Source organism: Aulonocara sp. 'chitande type north' Nkhata Bay, linkage group LG5 (genome assembly GCF_057382095.1).
Source record: "Aulonocara sp. 'chitande type north' Nkhata Bay isolate Kocher_YH1m ecotype deep benthic linkage group LG5, A_spYH_male_GT1.1, whole genome shotgun sequence".
NCBI lineage: Eukaryota > Metazoa > Chordata > Actinopteri > Cichliformes > Cichlidae > Aulonocara > Aulonocara sp. 'chitande type north' Nkhata Bay.
In genome coordinates, this window is record NC_141348.1 from 18,361,798 (window position 1) to 18,377,166 (window position 15,369).

Consider the following 15,369-nt stretch of genomic DNA (forward strand, 5'->3'; position numbering starts at 1 on the left):
AAGCAGATAGGAGGAAGCAGGCGTAAACACAGGCTGTGCAGGCAACCTGATAAACAACAGTGATAGGGACAGGATTAGAAACAAACAGGGAACTAATTGAATACAGGTTAAGCTAACATGGGAGGCACCAACAATTAAATAAAGAGGGAAAAAAACAAAGTCTGAAGACAAAACGATGACATCACTCCTCCTCCTCACAGTGTAATGAATTCAGGTCAGACTCAGTGTCCTTCCATTTTGTGGACCGTTATTGTGATAATGCATCAGCTCATTTCCTTAGATGTCTCATTTAAAATGACACAAAAACTTTGTAAAAAGATAATTAGCTCATATCTGTACCTCAGTTTTTTATTTCTTCACTAAACTTGAATTATTATTTTCAGTAAAATATAGTCCTAGAGAGTGTATTTTAAAATAAAACTCATATATCTCAAAGGCTGGATCTTGTGATCTGTGTCAGGATAGGTAATGTGGATTCGAAGATCAGGTTCATGACTTTTTACTTGATGATCAATGATCCTTTTGAGCCATTTGAGAAAGAAAACTTGAGGAAAGCCTTTGCAAGAATACTGACTCCAAAAAATGCTTCATGACTGAACTGATGGCAATTTTGATTTGACTTTGATTTAAAAAAAAAAAAAAAAAGCCATTCAAACTGTAATCCAGCATGCTAATTTTTTACTACTACACAATATGGTTTGTTTCTACTCTTTACACACTTATTAACCAAATTAATTATCATTTTTAGTAAACAGAAAAGCACACTGTATTGCCTGAACAGACAGAAATCCCCTACTTTGAGGAAGAAGTGAGAAAGAGTGTTCAGTAAGACTGTTGACTTAAAAAAAAAGATTAAAAAATCACCAGAGTAAATTTTACTGTATCATATAATAAGTCACCTTGTTTCCCCGAGAACAGGCAACTAAACTTAGAAGGTGGATTCCAGATATCTTCTTTATTGTGAGTATTAATATATTATATATAAAGTACTATTACCAAGGATTTTCTCAGTTAACCATGCAGAACAATGGTACTGTAGTGGTATATTGAACTTACTTTCAAAACAAATGCTGAACCTCAACACTAGCTCATAAATGCTACTGGTAAACACTAAATCATTACTGGCCAGAGGATTCTTGGGCAAGGTAGCTAGGTAAACCTCACCACTGTTTTCAATCATGCAAACACTAAAAACAACACATCTACAAGGTCTAAACTCAAAATTACTGAAATAGCATTAAATCGGTCATGATGGTTAGCCACCCCTGGTATGAATGGAACATCTGTTTGGAGCTATATGAAAGCCTTCCCTTCCAGCTGAGTGGCTACGCAGGCAGCGAAAGGGAGCATATGCCCCATTTGTACACAATTATGCACACCATATCTACTGTGTTAAGCTTAAATTTTATACAGCCGCCGCTAGGTTGATGCAAATTGATCGCAGGCCACTGTAGCTTCACATGCACCAGCTCTGCTTGCACACGAGAATTCGATTTCATCTGGCTCCACAACCACAGCTAATAGAGTTAGCGCTGCTTTTGAAGCAATAATATCAGTTTGTGATTGTTACTAATCCAAATCAACCAATGGACTGTGCATTCCTACTAATCGCATCCTGTTTCCCTGCATAACTCACATGCTACAAGCTCGCTGCACACTGTGCACTTTGATTCACCAAAATAAAGTTGTGGTAACCTACTCTCTCCCCCTCTCTCTCTCTCTTTCTCACACATACATGCATACATGGTTGCTGTGCTCATCTTTCTTGACAACTGAATATCTTTAATAAAGGTGGACCAGTTGCTAATGTAGATGCACATTAACCAGACAGAAATTCACTCCCATTATTTTCCCATTTGGAGGATTAGCATGTCAATATGTTTACACTGCAAAAGCACTTACCAGTGAACAGTGAACTCATGTTGCGCGTGAATAGTGTTGTCCCGAAGATCGCTTTTTGAATCTTGTTACTTTCTAAAAACATGAAAATTCATTTTATTTGTGAATATTTTATTGTAAATGAAACACGTCACTTCATTTTACTCATTGCTATCATCATTGCCATTTAAAAGCACAGAGGCATCTAGAGTTTAAGGCACTACAATCGTTGCTCATCACTGATCTTGGGATTTGAGGCCTGTCCTGATCTTTGCTCTGCATTCTCAAGTTAGTGCTGAATAGCATGAGTACAGCCACTTCCCGTGAGGAAAAAAACGCCTCTTCAAACCCAGTGAATCACATGGATATAACCCTCTATGTGTTATTCACGTGACTCAGTTGAATCTAGCATGATTTCTATCAGTCAGTCTTAAATCTGCTTGTCTCACCTAACTATTGAGAAGCCCTTCTAATTCCAATATCTGCATGGAAGTGACAGCGCTGTCACACCTAGACTCGCTATCACCTCTTATCAGTCTCATGTTAATCAGAGTCCCCTGCGTCAGTTGATTTCATACCCCCACATGTGCAGTTGGAGACCTGGCTGCCTGCAGAGTGTGACAGGTGGATCTGATAAAGTCACAGAACATTTGATCTGGATTTGGTGCAGCCTTCAATCCTCAGGTGGAAAGGAAGCTCCATTTTTTTCACTCTTTAGTGATTAAGGAGGATACCTCAGTCACAACTGGTGATCTCCCCCTGATCTCATAACTCGCTGCGTACTTAAATAGCACCAGCTGGCCCCAGTCCTATGGAAAACATAATTCTAATAACAATCTTAACTTCAAAACACTAAGAATGTTAAGACTTTCCCATTTGTTTTTATCACGCTATGTGTTGCTATGGAGCAAAGTCTTACATTCACAGTAGTTGCACACTTACCCGACACACTGAGGCATCAGTTTTTCTACTGTTCTTTGAATAAATATCCCAGCGTATAAGTCAGCCATCTTCCATTATTCACATGGATAACAGTTCCTTCTCCAGCTGTCTGCCATACTCTGCTCTCCCCTCTGTCTCCCCCGTTTCTTTTCCTTCTCCACCTGCTCCGCTGCACTACAGACAACTGAAGACGAGGCAGGACTGCGCACTGTCTGCCAGAGAGCTCTCCAACAGCAGAGATTCAGAGGGGCGAGAGGGAGAGAGAGAGCGAGAGCGCGAGAGGAGGGGCCGTGCAAGTGGATGTCAGCGGTGATATCAAGCGTAGGGAGAGGGGAATGGTTTGGATGTAATTACACAGGCCTCCTGCTGCAGACAGGAGGAGGGGGTGTGAAGGTTGTTACGGGGAACAAGCAAAGCTGCCTGTCAGACAAAACAATGACTTCTGCCTTGCATCGCAGTTCACAGTATGGCCAAACAAATAATTTCAGCTGTCAAAAGCAGGAAACTGGGAATCAAACAAGGAGAAGCTAAATTAAGACTCAATCATAGACATGGTTTGTGGAACTCCGAGCACAATGCTCATAACTAATCTTCTAATTGAGGGCCCGGTGGCGCCTGTGTCTGGCAGCCTCGCCTCTGTCAGTGTGCCCCAGGGCAGCTGTGGCTACAATGTAGCTTGCTATCGCCAGTGTGTGAATGTGTGTGTGAATGGGTGAATGACTGAATGTAGTGTAAAGCGCTTTGGGGTCCTATGGACTAGAAAAGCGCTATACAAATGCAGGCCATTTACCAAAGTGTCCAGCAGCACCTTGTCCACTTTGATCCTACAAGTGTCCCTGACCCCGTGGAGTGTAATAGTGATCCATTTATGTTTTTTTAATATGATTTACTCCAAGTGGAAAAAAAATAAACTTTTAAGTCAGAACATATGTTCTCTTCTTTTGCAGCTTATCTCAATACTACAATCAAAGTGTCAACATATCACTGCGGTTGAAAGTTCCTGTAAGTAACAGTATCATATGAGCTGCATTAACACAGAGATGTAGTCAAGACTACTAAATATCTGAATAAGCAGAGTGAGACAATCAGTAATGCAGCATTTGTGGCGCACACAGCATACCCTCATGTAACAAGACACCAAACGAGGAGATCGTGTTCTGTTGCAAAAACAGGTTTCTGCTGCAGATTCGGTCAAATTGTTCTGTCTCGTGATCTTTTATTGTTCAGGTTACTCCAAGTTTGACACGTTTGAGGTCAGTGTGGTGTATTAAGAAGTATTTATAGCAATGTATGATGGGTTTACTTGATTAAACTTGTCTGATTACAGCCAATTCTGGTCGATAGAATCGTAATGTTACAGTTTGCTGTGGATGACTAAGCGCACGTTAACGTTAACACATTTCAGTCAGACTAATATAAAAGAATCCGTCCTCTGTTTTCATGGCTCACTGTCAGAAGCTAGAGACACTAGAGCATTTAGCTTGAGGCCCCTCTGCAGGACAAAAGAATAATGACAGGGCAAACAAATGTGATTACTGCTGGCTTTAGGGTGCTGCTTTGGACCTGTGTTGCAAAAGGAATTGTGGAGTCATTGTCAGATTTTACCATGCTTACAAAAGCATCTGCATTGTGCAGTAACTGATTTCGTATCTATTTTCTGTTTGCTTTTCTGTATACTGTTGGTGATTCACCTGATTAGGACCCAGTATGTTGAAAATGTTATGGCTTTTCAGTCTACAAGGTGTTGTTTTCAGTGTGTGGACAATACGCACTTGTCCTATTATTGGCTTCTCTTTCAAACAACATGCCGCATATTGTCAGATTAAATATTTGTGCTTTGTAATTTACAGATCTAATTTTAGTCTTGCTGTTGCGCTTTTAAACATCACGACATGTAGTTCGTAAGGCTTTCAATTTCTGCTGACTGTTGTCCAGATAGCAGTGCGCTGTGCTGCACAATCTTGAGAACTGTTTAGGAGAGATAAGGTTGTATAACGTTCTCTGTGTCTTTCACGCTGACCTGCAGTGTGGCTTTTCCACCTCTGTTTAATGCGCATTTGTATTTCATGGTTCAGTGGGGTTACCGTTCTATTTTAAGTTTTCATTTAATTTAACGAAATACCCAAAAAAGCACAGTTATCCTTAAATAAGGTGTTCATGAAGTCAATGTTTCAGTCGTATGCCGCTTCCTGAATGTACTGAAAGTTTGACTTTGTCTGTGGTGTGTCTCATTTTTTTCAGCAGTCAAGCAGTGTAAGATTTAAGTATTTTAAAATGTACTTCTATCACTTTGGTGTGCCACTTTTTATGTGTAATGTATGCAATACATCGTCGTGTTTGTCTCTGAATAGAAGTTACAGTCTTTATGGTTGCCTTTGCATGATAATTTTTGTAATTTCCTGGAGCACAGATACTTGGGGGCCGCTGTAGCAGCGCACCGAGCCAAAACACGCCCACACGTAGAGTTGATTAACATAACTTATCAGAATGGAACTGTAAGGCTGCAGGACGTGCAGTTCACACAAACAATCTGTTTTCAAACTGGCTGCACTTTTTAATTCAGTGAAGTCGTGCTAGTCTAAGCCTGCATTTGCCTTTGTGTAGAGTGTGATGACGTAGCAGAGATACAGGACAGCCAAGCACACCCAGTCAACTGTGCTGGCACAGTTTGTTCCCAGGTAGCGCTGTGATTAATACATACATTTATGTCATCACATGCAGCGATTCCACTTATATTTAACTGTGGTGATTGTAGTGTTGTGTGTGCTTTGGCCTTTTTAACATTGCAGGGTTTCCCTTAGAGCCCGTTTTACTAAATTCCACCTAGTTAGGTTCAAATATGCCCCTTCACAACTTTAACCCTGAATGTTAAAAAAATTATGCTTACCCAGTAGTACTGTACAATAGTACATTATAAATCTTTGCTTTGAGTAGCAATTTGACTTCTCACACTCACACTTGGTTGTGATTCTGTTTTACGATGGAGACATATAACACTGGCTGCTTCATCAATATCACATTTACAGTAGTGATGGTGATTTTGAAAATAAAAACTTAAACTAGAAATGTTGCCAATGAGGTGCAATGTTGTGCTTTTCTACTTTATAATGGTGTTTAGTTCTCAAGATTAATCGTGACCTTGCCTGTATAGCTGCATGCAATTCATACGTCCAGCTGTGAAAGTAATATATATAAATGAATGAATTTGTTCTCGTTAGATTGCTGTGGGTGATCATACAGACATGAGGATGACAGACTAATTGGAGGGAGTTTGTGTCTAAAAATGGGCTATGTGCACAATATCCTTATAACAGGTGAACAATGGCTGCATGTTGATTTACTTGAACAAGCCTGTGGTGAGCGGATCAAATGTAAACACTGGTTCAGTCAAAGGATACAGTTCAAGGAAATCTGAACTTTTGTACAGGGGAGTTAATGTGCTAAAAACTACAAAGTTGTTTCATCTTAACTGCTTGCCCAGGTAATAAACACAGTTTAAATCTATTACTTGACCATTAGGTTGTACGGTTGCCATAAAAAGTTTTCCGTGTGGTAGAATTTAGCATCTAACTGCACGTACGTCACACATGGTAAATGTCAACAGCCATTGTTTGTGTTCTGTGTGATCACAGTTTTCATGCACAGGACAAATTGCAGCACGTCAGAAAAAAAGTTTTTGGTTTGTGCTTAAAGTATTTTTTTTTTTTTAATTAGTCTCAGTTGGAAAAAAAATTGCAGGCCCATAAAAAATGAACAAAAAAATGACAATAGTATAAAAAAATGTTGACCCAAACATTTTTTTCAGCACCATTTCATAAGCCTGAGCGCATTACATTATTAAATTCTTACATAACAGGGTAATCATCTCTCTCAACAACCATCCACCTAAACTACCATTAGCATCTGTAATGATCAGGACTTGGGAGTGCTTCACGAGGCCAAAGTCATTGTCGGCATAAGCAGCATCATTGTTGACGTTTGCAGACTTCTACAAATACAGGCTGACATTTTCTCAAACGACTGCAAATGTATTTTATCAAATGTGCTGACCTTCAGCGTCAACAAATTCAATTTCATTGTTAGTCAGTTAGCATTAAATGTAACGACGATGGCGTTCAAGGTAGCACTCTTCAGATATTATGGATTGTATTCAGGGTAAAGATGAGGTCAGGCCCCCAACTTTACTCTTGTGTTTGATGCTCACACACTGTCCCCGACAACATTTCCAGAAGGTAAAACTATAGCTATAAAAACCCACTGGACCTTAAATAGAGCACAGCTAACAGGCAGTCTAAGCTGTCTGGTCAAACCAGTGGAGGGTTTCACAGTGAAAGCATCACAGCAAAAATAGAGCTGCGAGAGAAATGGATATTAAAGTTCATGATCCAAATGTATCTGAAATAGGCTACTGTGTCTATTTGTTATCTATCTAGCTTATGCCATTTACCCCAAAGCATGTGACCTAATGGAATTTTTTTTTAAATTGAGGCAAAAGTCTTTAATTCTGAGAAACAATATACATTTTGAAAATTAACAACAGTACCCATTTTTTCACCCATCCATCAGTCCCATTCTTTGGAACACAATAGAAATAATTAATTATAATCATAATTAATCAGATTTGACAGTCATTCACCGTCACTAAAAGGAAGAACTGATTTGGTTTTGGTTGTCAAGGGTCAACAAAACACTTTCTTGGTAATAACACAAGAATTAATTAATATCACAAATGTCCGATAGGATAAACATGGTGACATTTCATATTGAAAAGGCCATCAGTTCCATCATAATGTTTGTAAAAACTCTGTAACCCAGAAAACAGATGGAAATCTCCCATTTTACCTATCCTATAGATGCATGTGGTAAGCAGTAATATTTAGGTCAGCTGTGGTGTTTAAACAATGGTAATTGGCATTCAGGTGCCCCAGAAAGTAACCCCCACACAATTACATGACAGTACCAGCCTGAACTGTTGATACAAGCCATGATGGATCCATTGTCTCATGTTGTTTTACCCTAATTGTGAGCCTGCCATCCACATATTGTGGCAGAAATTGAGACTCATCAAGCTAGGAAACATTTTTCCAGTCTTCTGTTATTCAGTTCTGGTGAGCCTGTGTGAACTGTAGCTTCAGTTTCCTGTTCTTAGCTGACAGGAGTGGCACACAGTGTGCTCTTCTGCTGCTGTAGCTGATCTGCTTCGAGGTTCAACATGTTGTACATTCAGAGACGCTCTTCTGATTCTTTACTTTTGTGCTGATCCCAGCAGATCAGCACTTTCTGAAATAGTCAGACGATATTAAATTCCAGTCATCATTAAACTATATGTGACTAAGCGGACATGAATTCAACCTGACTGGCTGGCAGATGCATGGTAGAAATTCTAGTCTTAGTATGAAAAAAGAAGAAAGGACCTTTTCGTTTTTGAATATCAGGTATCTAAATGCATATCGCTCTTTCTCTGCTTGCACAGCATCGTTCCCACAGTGATCCTATTTCATTTATTCCAACTAGATCAAACTGCTGCCGGATAGGAGGAATGTGTCATGCGATATGTACACATGAAGGGTCTATGCAGTGCTAATGGAAGCGACTTGTTTGAGTGGCCTATTTATGCGCACCTCGCATGAGTCATGGAGTGCTCTCCAAATTTACCGGCTGTAATGCGGCCAACAACACAACAGTACAGCTTCATGATGAATTATTGATGTGAATGCAAGCTGAAAAATAATATGATTCACTATTCTTGTGCAGAAGAATAAAAGCAGCGCGCTCACAAAGATGGAAGTCATAATCTCTTTTTGAGGCAACATGAAACATATAAATGGAAACTATTTTAATTAATTGTGCATGTGTGAAATTTTCTTCGGCACATATTATGGTCGTCATTTTCCTGTCACAAAGTCTGTCTTGATCCCTTGATAATCTTACAAAGTGCTTTTCAAGTCGCCTTATCCCCGCGCTCATTTTATCTTTTTTTTTTCCATCCCGTCCTTTCGCGTTTTGCTTTGGTGTGACATCAAAGAGGTTGCACTACAATCACGCTGCATTTCTCTTTCAAGTAAAGGGAGATAATAGAACAAGATTACTGCCAAAAGTGATTTGTTAAGTGCATTAGAATAACTGCTGAAACTTGGCAGCGGGCCTGTTACATCAGAGGGACTGCTATGAATTGCACCTGCAAGTAGGAGATAGGTTTGAAAGAAGAAGAAGAAAAAACACTGCATAACTGCAAACCAAATTGCAAACTGCAGATTTTAGTTTCTCTATATGTGGAGCATGTATGTGTAATACGTCTCTCCCTGGGGACCAGGGAAAGCATCATTACCCTGCAGATAGCTGTGCAATATATGAAAACAGTCTGAAAGGCTTGTTTTTCAGTAGCAACAAGAAAACAGTTATGAGTCATGAGTTGAGACTGAAATGGACGTACAGGATCATGACTCTCCCGCTTAAACCCGTCTGAATCATCCCTTTATTCCCTCCCACCTTTAGGCCACTTTATGTTGCTTCATGAAAGGATGAGTTTTGTTTGACCATGTGAGAGGCTGAGCAATCTGCCACACAGAGGGCAGATCTGCTATATTTAGCTGCGACATATCAAACTACAGGGAAAAGTCCCGGCATGGAAGGTCGTAGTTCAAGGCTCAAGTTGTGAACTTGAGGCTGTGCAGGTCTGTATAAATACTTTGAATTGTGTGTATTCAGGGTAAATTATTGAAAAGCGATAGGTCGTAGGGTCTAACAGGGTGCAGACATAGAGATCTCAAATGCATGTAACATGATGCTTGGTTTGAGTTTACTTTTATGTGATTGTAATGCCAAATTTTACTCAGTCGTGACAGACCACACAGGAAGGAACGCAACTGCAGCAATAGCTCTTCAGTCAACAAGACAGAATAACTAAAGTGGCAAGAAATGTCTGGAACTGATTTTAATACACATATATTTTTAAAAATGCATTTAGGCAGCAGGCTCGTGCGAACACAGCTGAAGAAAAAGAGTAAACACCAAATGCCAAATATTCTAACATCCAGTCCAAATATGGGGCAAGTCCCCCCAAAATATTACAAGATACTTTATTTCCCATTGTGTAGTATCTTCAGGAGTTCTCTCATCAGACCCTTGCTGTCTGGTAAATGCAAGCAACTTTTAAACCTCACAGCCTAAGTTTGTAACACATCTTTAAGTCTCATGCAAAAAAAAAAAATACAATAAAAAAACAGCAATTGTAGATAATCATAAACACGAGGCACAAAGTCAGGGATATAACTTGTAATATAATTTTTCCAGCATTGGTTTACATTTATATTAACTGCTGTGTTTATAATCAATCATCACACTAGGCAAATAAAGCTACAGAAGCAGAACTTGTGACTGGATTTGATTTCACAATTGTGTGTTTTAACATTTCTGTCATCAGAGGAAAAATTAATTTATTCTTCTTATGAATTATTTATTCTTCCAAAAGTCTCTGTGTGAACCATGGTGGCCGCCGATACGCTGCACTGCGATACACATATTTCACATGCTCTTTGTAACTGCTACAGGAATGAAAATAACATTTGTTTGTTTACACAATCATTTTCATAATAATTCCAGGTTTGATGCACAGCAGGGGATTATCTATAAATACAGTGAAGCTAATTAAGACACTCTGTGTTCTTAAAAAGGTCAATTGGGCTTCTACCTCGGAGAGATACATTTGTAAGTTATACTCTACACGCCTAAATTATTTTCATATTTCATTGTTATCAGTTGTTGTCTTTTCAGATTCTTTATCCACCATTGTGGTTTAACATAACTGGTTTTATTATCATTAAAGAAGGCATTACGTTCAGGATCTTTATCACTCGAGCTATGAGCAACAGTAAACAGTGGATTGTTTACACCTTTGTGGAAAGCTGCCTTTTGCAATCAAATCTGGAAAGACATTAGTCACTGAAGTCTACATGCCCACCAGATTTTACATTCACTGATTTTTTGTAAGGAACAACATAGACAGTAAAGTAAGCACTGTACAGGCTAAAGTAAACATGAGGTGAGTCTGAATCCTTTCGTTGGCACCTGAGCTCGTAATGAGTCTTCAACTCTCTGCTCTCTCTGCATCCACTGCACTAAAAATCCATCTGCAACACAAAGTACATTAAATGAATGACTAATTTTTCTATATTATATGTAGTGGTGAATAGTCAGTAGTGGCAAGTCTCCCATGTACAATTAAATCTATATATTATATTTATTCGATATGCATTACATGTTGTACACTGCTCCAAAAATTAAAGGTACACTCTGTAATCAGAGTATTGATCTGGTCAGTTAAGTAACAGAAGCTTTTGTTAATTAGTTTCAGCTGCTTTGATGTTAATTAAATTAACAGCAGGTACACAACAGGGACAACAGTCAAAACAGGATTTTTTTTATTACTAAACAAATATGTTGGACTGCTTTCTTCCATTTGCACAACATCTCTAAAATTAGAAATATCCCGTCTCAGAGTGACGCTGAAAAACTTCATGCATTTATTACTTCCAGGCTGGACTACTGTAATTTTTTATTATCAAGATGTCCTAAAAACTCCCTGAAAGCCTTCAGCTAATCCAAAATGCTGCAGTAAAAGTACTGACAGGGACTAGAAAGAGAGAGCAGATTTCTCCTGTTTTGGCTTCCCTTCATTGGCTTCCTGTTAAATCCAGAATTCAAAATCCTGCTCCTCACATACAAGGTCGTAAATATTTAGGCCCCATCTTGTCTTAATGACCTTGTAGTACCATATCACCCTATTAGAGCACTTCGCTCTCGCTCTGCAGGCCTACTTGTTGTTCCTAGAGTATTTAAAAGTAGAATGGGAGGGAGAGCCTTCAGTTTTCAGGTCCCTCTTCTGTGGAACCAGCTTCCAGTTTGGATTCGGGAGACAGACACTATCTCTACTTTTAAGATTAGGCTTAAAACTTTCCTTTTTTATAAAGCATATAGTTAGGGCTGCACCAGGTGACCCTGAATCCTCCCTTAGTTATGCTGCCATAGGTGTAGGCTGCTGGGGGATTCCCATGATGCACTGAGTATTTCTTCTTCAGTCACCTTTCTCACTCACTATGTGTTTATACACCTCTCTGCATTGAATCATACTTGTTATTAATTTCTGTCTTTCTTCCACAGCATGTCTTTTGTGCCCTCTTTCTCCCCTCACCTCAACCAGTCGGAGCAGATGGCCCCGCCCCTCCCTGAGCCTGGTTCTGCTAGAGGTTTCTTCCTGTTAAAAGGGAGTTTTTCCTTCCCACTGTGGCCAAAGCGCTTGCTCATAGGCGATCGTATAATTGTTGGGTTTTTCTCTGTATGTACTATTGTAGGGTCCACCTTACAATATAATGCACCTTTAGGCGCCTTCAGCATAGCCTCAAAAGCTTGGAGGAGAATCCAGGAGAGCTGGACCGGGCTGTAGAAGGTCCTTAGCCCGTCAGCAGGAGTAACTGCTCGATTGTGCAAGAAGAAACAGAATGAGGACTACAGAATGACCTCCAGCAGCCCACTGGTGTGAATATCTCTGACCAAACAATCAGAAACAGTTGTCATGAGGGTGGCTTGAGGGCCTGACGTCCTCTAGTGGGCCCTGTGCTCACTGCCCAATATCATGAAGCACACCTGGCATTTAGCCTAAAATACTGGAATTGCCAGGTTCACCACTGGCGCCGTGTGCTTTTCACAGATTAGAGCAGGTTTACCCTGAGCACATGTGACAGACATGAAAGGGTCTGGAGAAGCCTTGAAAAATGTTATGCTGCCTGTAACAATTTTCAGCATAAGTAGTTTGGTGGTGGGTCAGTGATGGAGGCATATCCATCAAGGGACACGCAGACTTCTACAGACTATGCAACGGCATCCTGACTGCCATTAGGTATCAGGATGAAATGCTTGGACACATTTCAGACCTTATATTGGTGCAGTGTTTTGGGTTCCTCCTGGTGTATGATAATGCCCAGGCTCATATGGTGAGAGTATGCAGGCAGTTCCCTGGAAGGAATTGATACCACTAACTGGCCACCACACTTGCCTGATCTAAATCCAACAGATCACCTCTGGGACATTATGTTTCAGACAATCCAGTGCCACCAGATTGCATCTCAGACTGTCCACAGTTTCAGTGATGTCCTAATCCAGATCTTCCAATCTCATTAGAAGCATGCCCTGATGTTATCAGGCACGCATACAAGCACATGGGGGGCTACACGAGCTACTCAGTACCATCAAATGATGTGGCGTCCTTTTATTCCTAACACATTAGATCTAAGTGTTCCTTTAAATTTTTTTGAGCAGTGTATATTATATATATTTAATGTGACCTTTTACGCTGTAATATTAAGGTTCCAATAAAAGATTAGGCTTGTATTTGTCACCCTCATTCAAGTCAAGTCAAAAATCATTGACTTGACTTTCACTAATATGCATGACAATAATAATAGTACTAACATAACTCATGAAATTAGCTATGTGTAGGGTCATGTCTCAAGTTATAGTTGCAATATTCCAATATAAAGTTTTTAGAAATTCACTTGAGAAGTTTTTATGAGTGGCAACAGTGCTGAGGCTGTCTTACTGTGGTAAAATGAACAGTGCAGGAGATGGCGATGATGAGAAGCCCGATGATGACTGAGGCAATAGCCACATAGAGCGCGTTCCTGCCCAGCCGCCTGGAGCCTTCGTAGTCTCCGCTGTAGTAACTGTTTCTAGACTGGAAGAGAGAAATCACTGTAAAGAGTAAAAACTCACCGGCAAATCTGCTAAAAACACAAAATGTGGTACGCAGAGCTCTCTGAAAAGTCTATGAAAAAAGTTTAATCAGTGGTTTTGTTTTTTGTTTTTTTTTATTTGCCAAGTGAAAGTTTATTTCCATCAACAGGCAGCATGAAAATGTAATTTTCCAAAGCGGAAGATGAAGTAAGTTTGTTTGATGGGCAGAGCAGGTGTCTGTGTGACTGGGTTACATCTTAGGGTCCAGCACATCAGAACACTGTGTAAGCGTTACATTTAAAGCAGCCTGGACAAGAACATGTTTCATTTCTCTCTGACTCATTATTTCCTTAATATTAGAGCACAGAGCATGCATAGTCTAACACAGAGGCGTGGGCAATTCATTCTCCCAAGGGGCCACGTGACACACTGGAACTGTTGTGGAAGACCAGAGCAATAAGCTGAACTCTGCTCAGTATTTATCTCTTTATAAACTGCTACTGGTAAGAGTAGATGCTACTATCAGTCGTTAGCTGTGGGCTCTTGGGAAAATTAATTGCCCGCCCATGGTCTGACATGATATTAAAACCCCATCAAGTTTTATTGTTTAGACTTACCATGATAGAGAAGACCAAAGCCACAATGTTGACGGGGTATGCAGGACAAAAGCATGTAAAAATGGTCAAACAAAGGTAGCTTTGAAGAGGAGGTGGTAGTTCCTCTACATAACCACTGTCGAAAAATTCGCTCCCACTTAAGGAGCTCTTTAACTGTGGATTTAGCACTCCAAGTGCCATCGAATCTGACAGCAAGAGGTGAAAAACCGAAATTTAAAAATGTTACAGAGAAAACAGAAGCTAAAAGAGTGTTCTAAATACAGCAGGAGGGCGTTTAAGTCTAACTTTTAACTTTGGAAAAAAATAATGAAACCAACAGCTTAAAACTCAGCTTGAAAAGTCTGGTCTTGTATACCGGGTCTAATCCTTCCTCAAAGCTGGGAAAAAATGAAGTTTGTAGGGAGAGAAGGCGAAGCAGAGCTGGGAGAGGATCACTAACCCTGCTGGCCTCCATTCAGAACTCTGAACCTGATAGAAGTGTGAGGGATCAGACTGTTTACCACTGCTGGCAGCCCACACAAACATAGTCACTGCACTGCAAGATGGATTCATGTTCTTAGCACAGCACGACACATGCATGGAACTTCTGATGAAACAATGCACCCTGTTTTTTAGTTTGTCGGGTTAAAGACTGTGAAAATTATGAATATGGGAACAAGTCCTTCAGGCATATTCACTGTATTTGTTTACTCTGTCAACTCTATCCATGCAGTTTTGGTGAAAGTTCTGTTGTTAAATTTGCTACCGAAGGGAAGTCTATGAATACTTCAACCCACCAAAATTGGGAGGACTTTCATAGACTACAGGTAAAAGTGGATGCAGACTTCTTGCAAGACTTCTTGTTGTTTCGTTCAGTACAGGAGTCTTTGTGGTGGGTCAAAATGTAACTTTATTATTCTGCACTTGTAGTTCTATCAAGTGTGACAAGATACCCAACACCACTGGCTGAAATGTAGCCCCAAACCATGACAGAGCCTCCACCATGCTTGACAGATTTTCATGCCAGTTGTTTTTTCTCTGTTTTCCTTCCTTAAAAATGGCTTCTTGACAGCTTTCCTTCTACTGAGACTATTTCTGATGAGGCTTCAGCTAACAGTAGATCAAGATCTGTATCTCTTAGGTCCTATGTCAGGTCTTGGCTGAATTGTTTTTTAAAGACATGACTTTCAGGTATTATTCATTTGCTGTAGATAGTTCTTTAGGC

The 15,369-nt window shown here is 39.9% G+C and overlaps 1 protein-coding gene across 1 annotated transcript; it reads right to left on the reverse strand.

The window, feature by feature from the left end:
* Positions 1–9,702: 9,702 nt before the first annotated feature.
* Positions 9,703–14,570, reverse strand: LOC147330195 (transmembrane protein 233). Its single transcript, XM_086291808.1, has 3 exons — positions 14,166–14,570; positions 13,415–13,549; positions 9,703–10,949 (listed from the first exon to the last, which is right to left on the reverse strand). The coding sequence occupies exons 1-3, from the start codon at positions 14,343–14,345 to the stop codon at positions 10,938–10,940; spliced, it is 327 nt and encodes a 108-aa protein (XP_086147934.1). The 5' UTR covers positions 14,346–14,570; the 3' UTR covers positions 9,703–10,937.
* Between the last annotated feature and the right edge of the window lie 799 nt (positions 14,571–15,369).

What these genes read in the sequence shown, in the direction of transcription:
- LOC147330195 (XM_086291808.1), bottom strand. Translation starts at nt 14,345, where the DNA reads ATGGCACTTGGAGTGCTAAATCCACAGTTAAAGAGCTCCTTAAGTGGG. An exon ending in CTTTGGTCTTCTCTATCATG is followed by an intron (nt 13,550 to 14,165) that starts GTAAGTCTAAAC and finishes TCTCTCTTCCAG; the next exon opens with TCTAGAAACAGTTACTACAG.